This window comes from Lactuca sativa, chromosome 1 (genome assembly GCF_002870075.4).
Source record: "Lactuca sativa cultivar Salinas chromosome 1, Lsat_Salinas_v11, whole genome shotgun sequence".
NCBI classification, from domain to species: domain Eukaryota; kingdom Viridiplantae; phylum Streptophyta; class Magnoliopsida; order Asterales; family Asteraceae; genus Lactuca; species Lactuca sativa.
The window spans coordinates 230294776-230303782 of NC_056623.2; the positions used below are offsets into that span (position 1 = coordinate 230294776).

Here is a 9007-nt window from a genome sequence, read left to right on the forward strand (position 1 = left end):
ACGCTGACGTTTACATAACCCATGTAAATGCAATAAGTAGATTGCTCAAAATGGTTGGGACATCAAAGTGCGTTGCTGAAGTATGCTCGATTCCACGACCCATGTAAACTCATGCCTTAATTTTCCACGGCCTCGAAAGTTCCTAAATGGCTGAATTCTCCAAATTTTCCATATCTCCCTCCCTGAGGCTCTGAAAGTCGTGAAATTTTGTCCGTATCTTCTAGTCTCCTCCCTAAGTGACATCCCACCTCCAAGAGTCCTTGAAATATCATAAAAATGTACGAGTAAAATAATATTATAGAATATCTAGAAAAACATGTAAAATGAGTGGACTTTAAGACTAAATACAATGCCATGAAATGAAATAAAAGTACAAAATGGTGCATAAAATGCAGCTAACATATGGTTATTTTTAGAAGTGTTAAAAATTTAGTTATTTTGTTTAAAAAAAATCTTTTAATTGTTTCTATTAAATTTATCTTAAAACCATATATTAGAACTTCTAATGGGTGAAGTGTGTAACTTCTTATTTTGACAAGAAATATAGCCCCTTCTTGTCAAAGTAGAAGGACCTATACTGTAACATTGACTTGTTTTATACCGTTGCAACCATCCTGTTCTCTTCCCCAAAATAGATACTCAGAACTGAGAAATTTCAATTGAACGCTGAAGAAACAAAAATGGGTTCTTCCTTATCATCAACAAACGCATGGATTCTCTCCTTAAAAGTTCTGTTGTTAGCGTTCGGCGTCGTATCGGTGTCTATGGCGGTGGAATACATCGTTCCGCTGCTGTTAGACTTCGCCGTCAACGATCTCCCGGCGATGTGGTCCCTTCTCCAGTCGTATCTCAAACCACCGTATCTCTACCTTCTAATCAACGTTATTATTTTCACAATCTTCGCCACATCAAGCTTCCACCACCGCATCATGCACGAAAATCAATCTCAGCCACCGTTGGTTAATCCACCGACGTCGAATCTCCAAGGAGTTCCGATTCAACATAATTTTGGTATGTTAGAGCCCCCATTGGTGGTTTACGACACTGCGCCTATCGGTTTTGAAGATCCTCAACCTCCGATTTCAGATCTTGAAACAGCTCCGATGAATGATTTAGAGGTGGCTGGAGTTGAAAACGAGGATGAATTTGTGATTTCAAGGTCCAGCTGGAATCCGCCGCCGCAGATAAGCAACTATCAACCACCGCCGGTGATTACTCAGTCGGAAAAACCACTCTTTACTTCCCGATTCGCACACCCTAAACAGACAAAAACCAGTCCCGATGGTAATTTTCTCAATTTCTTTACTTTAATTTTTTTTATTTAAATTTAATTTCGATAAATTGCAGATTTTCATTTCAAACTTTAGTTATTTAATCAACTGATAATTACGAACAAGCTGTAACATTCATTAATTATCGTCCAGATAATGTTTGGATATTTGAATATTTGAAAAATAAATTATTTTTTCAAGTATTAAATATACATAATCGTAACGGCTATATTTTACTTTTGACAAAGTCTTACGACGCCGTATTATATAGGTTACAGGGCCCTAAAGGTATCGAAGCCGAAGAAACAGGAGACGTTAGAGAGCACGTGGAAAACGATAACCGATGGCCGTCGCATGCCGCTCACGCGCCACCTCCGGAAATCAGAGACCTTCGAGAACCACCGTAACTCGGATGTGTACCCGCTGGAACAACAACCGGCTGAGGCGGTGGGCAAGGGAAAGAAGGTGATGAAGAAAGCTTCGACGCTAAGAGACCGTACGAACTACGACAATCAAAACAACCGTCCTCCGTCGCCGGCGTCCGGTGGGAAAGTGAGGAAAGATGGGTCACTGAGTCACGATGAGTTGAACCGGCGAGTGGAAGCGTTTATAAAAAAGTTTAATGACGAGATGAGGCTGCAACGACAAGAGTCGATGAAACAGTACACAGAGATGACAAACCGTGGGACCCATTAAAGAAGTACTTTTTGCTATAAAATTTGTACCTTGTGGAGTTATTGATAATTCATTTATTTTAGCCCCCGGAGGAATGTATTCGTTACCTTTCCACCCACTGATTAATGTGGGTTTTAATAGGTATAGATGTGCTATGTTCCATGTTTTAAGGAAATGGATAATTTCTTTATCAATATTATTTAACATAATCATGTTGTTTTGTTCAAAAGTTTTATTTGAAAACTATGTGTTAATAATTTATTGATTAGAAAATATGTCGATCTACACCCCATCTCGTTCCCTTGCCGTTGTTCGACATGAGTTTTAAATCAATTTCCCAATTTCCCCTTTTTTTTACAACATCTTGATCAATTAGAAGTTTAGAACGTCCCATCAGATTTCATAAATATATCCATTCAGTTAAAACTTAAAACAATCAAACCTACTTCTTTATCTAACATAGAAACACTTGCAAACGATTTAACATAAGAAATAGAGTTATTAAGGTAATTAATTTTCAGTTTTTTATATTTGGATAACTATTTTTTTTTTAATATATATATATATATATATATATATATATATATATATATATATATATATATATATATATATATATATATATATATTTAGGTAACGAACCTTTTGATCTCATAATTATTTTGTATATATAAGTATTCATATATACCCTAATTATGGTTATTTGAAAACATGATATTTGGATAGAGTAACAACTAAGTACTGTGCATATCCCAAAATTTGACCAGCATAACTTATAGGTAGTATGTTATCCTAGGTAATTGGTCATTATAACATCTATGTATTATCTCTTCCTACACTATCGAACATCATATCTCTTAGGTATAATATTATAACTTATAACTAGGCATAATATCTATAGCTACATTTTCCTAAGTTTTACGCTTTATAAAATGATTTGATATTTGTAATGATAAATATATTTGGATAAAACCATTTGATAAGCATGTATACCCCCATAAAACATTTAAAATTGTGAAAATATGGGTCTTATACTCACCCTAGTCGCATGAAACCTTTAACGTAGATTTGAATCGAGATCGGGACTCCAAGAATCGCTCTGGATGACAGCTACTTCGGGAGAGAGAGAGAGAGAGAGAGAGAGAGAGAGAGATATTTGAGGATGCATGAAACTGGAACGGCATAGCCCTCTATTTATAGTTGAGTTTTGGAGGTGAATGTCGTGCAAATATCTTCGTGCACCGCGCGTGACAATCGTGGATCCATCCGGAAGCTGGCACATGTCACCCCCGCACTCGACCACATCTCTTGCAATCTACTCGAATCGAGTGTCAGGTGCGCGGCGTGCAAAGACACGCACTTGGCATGCACGATCTAAGCCTTCTCTATATCTATGTGATGATCTCAATAGGTACTAAAACTATCCTTCAGGTTGTTTTGGTTAGTTTTGACTTTCATTTTCGTGCCTAATTGGGTTAAAAATAAATGATTTTATAAAAATCATATCTTTCTCGTACGGACTCCATTTTTGGCAAACCTTTTCCTAAAGTTTATATCTCAAGGAGTACTACGAAACTCCTTTTTGCACTTTTAGTCAAAACTCAACCAATCTCTAAGTACTGTTTTGACGTAAATAAATTTTAATTATGCGGTTGATTTATTTTTATAAAATACATAACTCTTTCCTTTGGAGTCGGAGTTTTACGAATCTTATATCATTGAGATCACGTTAACGAGTACTATCCAAGTACGTTAACCATCTTAGGAAACGTTACAACTTTTCGGACGTTAATTTTTTAGTCTAATGGATGTTTTTAACAAATAAATGTAATGACACATTTGATTCTTATTATCTCAAAGATCAAATAATAAAATAGTAAGCTATTACATCTATTTTTCTACTATTTCTAATGACGATCGGTGACGGAAACCTCACGGTTGTCATAGTAGTACCATGAGCTTATCATTTTCATGATTAGAAGGTGTCACGATGTATCATGAACTAGTGGCTATATAATGTTGGGTTAGGTGTCTAAGCCCATAACTATAACTGGTATAAACTTGAATTGATAGTAGCACAGTCCTTTTGGGTTGTCTTCAAAGCTGGCAATTGGACATTATTATTTTGGAAAGAGATAATGATTTATTATTTGATTAATAAATTGGTATATATATAATTTGGTAATGTATTATGAGAATAATATATTAATTAGAAATTATAATATTTAATCAGAAATTAATTTGAATTAATTTGTTGATTAAAAGAATTAATTAAAGGTGTAGGGACTGAAGTGCAATTGTTCAATAGTCGAGCAAGAAGCAATCTAGAACCATCCGTAAGGCATTGACGGTTTTTAGAGGACCTTTAGGGTTCTATAATTCTCCATGTAGATAGTTAGGAAGCTGGATAATTACCCGGTTCAAGATAATACTATCATATTGGGTTTAGGCTTCTCTAGGGTTTCCTGACTGCACTATAAATAGGCCCTTAAGGCTATGAATTCCGACACTTATTGTTTTAGACAGATCTAGCAGAAATTCTTCTTAGCCCTCCTTGTAACATCTAAAAATTTTGAGCCAAATTTAAACTTTTTCAACATAAAAACCAAATACTGTTATTACAAAATGTTTTCAATATATTATTCATCAGAGTGTCCCGGTAACAAAATCATAAGGATGATGAGCGATACGGTCACGCCTTTGCCTTGCCACGATCTCCTGATGTACCTGAAACGGTAAGCCCGAGGGCTTAGTGAGCTACCCCCAAAATAACAATACCACACCGATAATACCATATCAATAACAAATAACAACAATATGCATATTGGGCCTTCAGCCTGATTGGACCGCCTTGCAAGGCCTACAGCCTATCTGAATCTAATCCGAGCCAACGGTATGACTGGACCGCCATGCGGGGCCTACAGTCTATCCGGACCACTCGCTGGGCATGTTGGCCTTCAGCACAAAGCAAGACCACCTCAACCCATCCATTAACAAATAACCATGTGTACATAAGTAACATATACTGACATATACAGATATCTGATATAACTATCTCACAGATCATCAATCATAACAACCTCTCATAACCAGAATACCAACCTAAGCAGGTCACTAACATACCAATCCTAATGGATCATAAGAGCATAACAACATACTATCTATCCTAATACCGATCTAACAGATCATAATCACATGTAGCATACTATAACCAATATAACAACTAAAAGGGTCGGCCTTGGTGCCTTAGACCCTTTTGATTTAGTGGGGATAACTCACCTCACTAGAATCTCGGGATGATACTGTCCACTCCTCCAGATATAAATCCAACCACCTCGCCTGTACCCATAAGTGATCCACTCAATAATTACTCAAATTACCAAAATGCCCTTGGAGAGGCACAAGACACTCCCCGGTCAAGGTCAAAGCTACTTGTACCATAGTCAACAGTCCATGCCGACTTAGTTGCTGAGTACAATTTTCCCTTTCATCTAGTCCCTTCTGGTCCAAGAATTCTCGACTCGACTCGCCGAGTCGATACGCGACTTTGTGTTTGGAAACCCTACTGACTCGTCGGGTCATCTCCCAGACCTCGGCGAGTCCAAGCGGGACCAATTTGGGCAAAACCCTCCTCGACTCGCCGAGTCATCTCTTAGACTCGCCGAGTCCATACGAACACTCCCATAATCATGCAATTCTGAACTATCTCTTCGTTCCAAACAATAGATCTAGGTCCCTAGAGTGCATTAGCAACGTAAAGTTGCTACCTTTACGTATTTGGATGACTAAAAATCCAGATCTAATCTTGAAATGGAACTTTACTCATAAGCAAGGGTTCTTCCATGACCATATTATGAACTTTATGAACTTAGGGCTCAAAGGAGGTGAAACTTCAGATCTAACTCCCACACCATAATCCCTTCATGAATAGCTAAAGAAAGCCCTAATCTATACACATGAAATATTCTAGAAGAAAAGAGATCAAGGTAACAACTTGTTACCTCCAAAACATGCCCAAACTGAAGTAGACTATGGATCCACACGAATTCCTTGATGCTAGCCTCTTGATCTACAAGTTTCCTCCACAAAATCACTTTCCAAAGCTCCAAAACACTCACAAGGCTCACACACACACGGAGATTTAGGGTTTCTGGCTCTCAAGGGGTGATAGAGGACAATAGGAGGCGCTAATGGTCCAATATATAGGGTGCAAAAACCCTGAAATTTAGGGTTTCCCCTGCCAGCACCTACTCGTCGAGTCCTCTTCCCAACTCGGCGAGTCAATCATTCAATGACGTATCTCGTTCCGCTGATACTCGACGAGTCATAGCGTCGAATCGTCGAGTAGGACTTAAAACATGAAATCTAAATTGGATATTAATGATACCTGATAATTAGGATGTTACAATTCTCCCCCACTTAATTTAGATTTCGTTCTCGAAGTCTGCTGTAGTGAATAACTCTGGGTAATGTTCCCGCATCTCAGGCTCCGGCTCCCATGTCCACTCATATCCCCTCTGATGCTCCCATTGTATCTTCACCAATGGAACCTCCTTGTTTCGTAGAACTTTCACTTTCCTTTCTAAAACGGAAACCGGTCTCTCAATATAATTACCAGTGCCTCCTGGTCCATAATGCACTTTTGCAATTGCGAAACGTGAAAGGTGTTGTGAATCCGACTGAGCTCATCCGGTAAATCCAACCTGTACGCCACTTTACCAACCCTGGAAACGACCCTGAGTGGTCCAATATAGCTGGGACCCAACTTTCCTCTTTTTCTGAAGTGAAACGCACTTCCAGGGTGAGACCTTCAATAGTACCAATGCATCAACCTGAAACACCAAATCCGATCCGCGTCTATCAGCGTAACTCTTTTGTCGACTCTGGGCGGTCTGCAGCCGCTTTCTGATCTGGTGGATCTTTTCGGTAGTCTGCAAAACTACCTCCATCCGACCCATCACTCTGTGTCCAACCTCACCCCAACAGATCGGGGTTCTACATCTTCGACCATACAACAGCTCAAAAGGCGGGGAGCCAATAGTGGAATGATAACTGTTGTTGTAAGCAAACTATGCAAGAGGTAGTTGGGAATCCCAACTCCCTCCGAAATCAATAGCACACGCCCTCAACATATCCTCAAGGGTTTGAATGGTCCGCTCACTCTGCCCGTCGGTCTGAGGATGAAACGATGTACTAAAGTGCAGCTGCGTACCCAATTCCTCATGGAACTTCTACGAGAAACGGGAAGTGAACCTGACATCTCGTTCGGAAACAATAGAAACCGGTACCCTGTACCGAGCAATGATCTCACGAACATACACATCGGCCAATTTCTCAGCCAATGAACTTTCCCGAACAGCCAAGAAGTGAGCACTCTTGGTCAATCGATAAACAATAACCCATATAGTATCAAACCCCTTCGCCGTCCTCGACAACTTAGTAATGAAATCCATCGATATTTGCTCCACATGGGAATCTCCAAGGGCTGTAACAGAACATGCGGTCTTTGATGCACGGCTTTGACCATCCAACAAGTCAAGCACCTCTCAACACACTCAACGATTTCTCGCTTCATACACGGCCACCAATAACTCAAGCTCAGATCTATGTACATCTTGGTGGCCCCTGGGTGAATGGAGAAATGAGACTTATGAGCCTCCTCCAAAACGGTATGTCTGACTCCCTAGACATCGGAACCCATACACGACCATATCGGGTCATCAATCCTCGTCTATCTTGCACAAACTGGGTGTTTTCACCCTTAATCCTTTCTTTCTTCCAATTCTCTGGTCTCATACCCTCAACCTGTGTGTCCCTGATCAAACTCACAATCGGAGAATCTACGACTATGCTCATACATCTCGCTGGGGTGGAAGACCCCACTGACTTGCGGCTCAAAGCGTCCGCCACCACATTCGCTTTACCGGGGTGGTAAAGGATCTTGCAGTCGTAGTCCTTGACTACATCCAGCCACCTGCACTGCCTCATATTCAGGTTCGGCTGATCCATCATGTGCCTCAAACTCTTGTGATCCATGTATATGGTACAACGGACCCCGTATAGGTAACGCCTCCAAATGTTGAGAGCGAATACCACCTCTCCCAACTCTAGATCATGCGTAGGATATCTCGTCTCATGTGGCTTTAGCTGCCGCGATGCATAGGCTATCACTCGTCCTCTCTGCATGAGGACTGCCCCCAAACTCTTGATGGACGCATCACAGAATACCACAAAATCCTCAACTCCCTCGGGGAGTGTCAAAATTGGCGCCTTGCATAACCACTGCCAGAGGGTCTCCAATGCCCTCTGTTTCTCTGGGGCCTACTGGAAATCCACCGCCTTCCTCGCCAGACGAGTGAGAGGTACCAGAATCTTGGAAAAATCCTGAATAAACCTCCGGTAGTACCTTGCCAATCCCAAGAAGCTCTTGATATCTGAGAGAGATTTCGGAATCTCCCAGTACATAATCGCCTCAACTTTGGCCGGATAGACCAAAATCCCTTCATGGTTAATGACGTGTCCAAGGAAATGGACCTCTCGTAACCAAAACTCACACTTCGAGAACTTGGCATAGAGTCGTTCACGCGTCAAAACTCCCAATAACTCCTGCAGATGCTCTTCATGCTGTTCCCTGGTCTTGGCATACACTAAGATATCATCTATGAATACAATAACCGAACGTTCGAGCATCGGCCTGCAGACCTGATTCATCAGATCCACGAACACTGCCGACGTGTTGGTGAGCCCAAACGACGTCACCACGAACTCGTAATGACCATAACGAGTCCGAAATGCGGTCTTCTCCACGTCTTCCTCTTTCACCCTGACTTGGTGATATCCGGAGCTCAAATAGATCTTGGAAAACCAAGATGCACCTTGCAACTGATCGAAAAGATCATCTATCCTTGAGAGTGGATAACGGTTTTTCACCGTTAACGTATTCAACTCCCTATAATCGATACACATTCGGTGCGAACCGTCCTTCTTCCTGACAAAAAGGATCGGTGCTCCCCATGGAGAACTACTCGGACAAAGAAACTGCTTACCCAACAGTTCCTGCA

General features: G+C 40.7%; 1 protein-coding gene across 1 annotated transcript; it reads left to right on the forward strand.

Annotated features, from left to right (window-relative positions):
- The first annotated feature begins 620 nt into the window (after positions 1–620).
- Positions 621–2155, forward strand: LOC111879164 (uncharacterized). The gene is made up of 2 exons (XM_023875636.2): positions 621–1284; positions 1543–2155. The coding sequence occupies exons 1-2, from the start codon at positions 681–683 to the stop codon at positions 1965–1967; spliced, it is 1029 nt and encodes a 342-aa protein (XP_023731404.1). The 5' UTR covers positions 621–680; the 3' UTR covers positions 1968–2155.
- Positions 2156–9007: the final 6852 nt, after the last annotated feature.

Excerpts from the sequence above, each read along its gene's own strand:
- LOC111879164 (XM_023875636.2), top strand. The coding sequence starts at position 681 with ATGGGTTCTTCCTTATCATCAACAAACGCATGGATTCTCTCCTTAAAA. Across the intron at positions 1,285-1,542 it reads GACAAAAACCAGTCCCGATG|GTTACAGGGCCCTAAAGGTA; the intron begins GTAATTTTCTCA and ends CGTATTATATAG.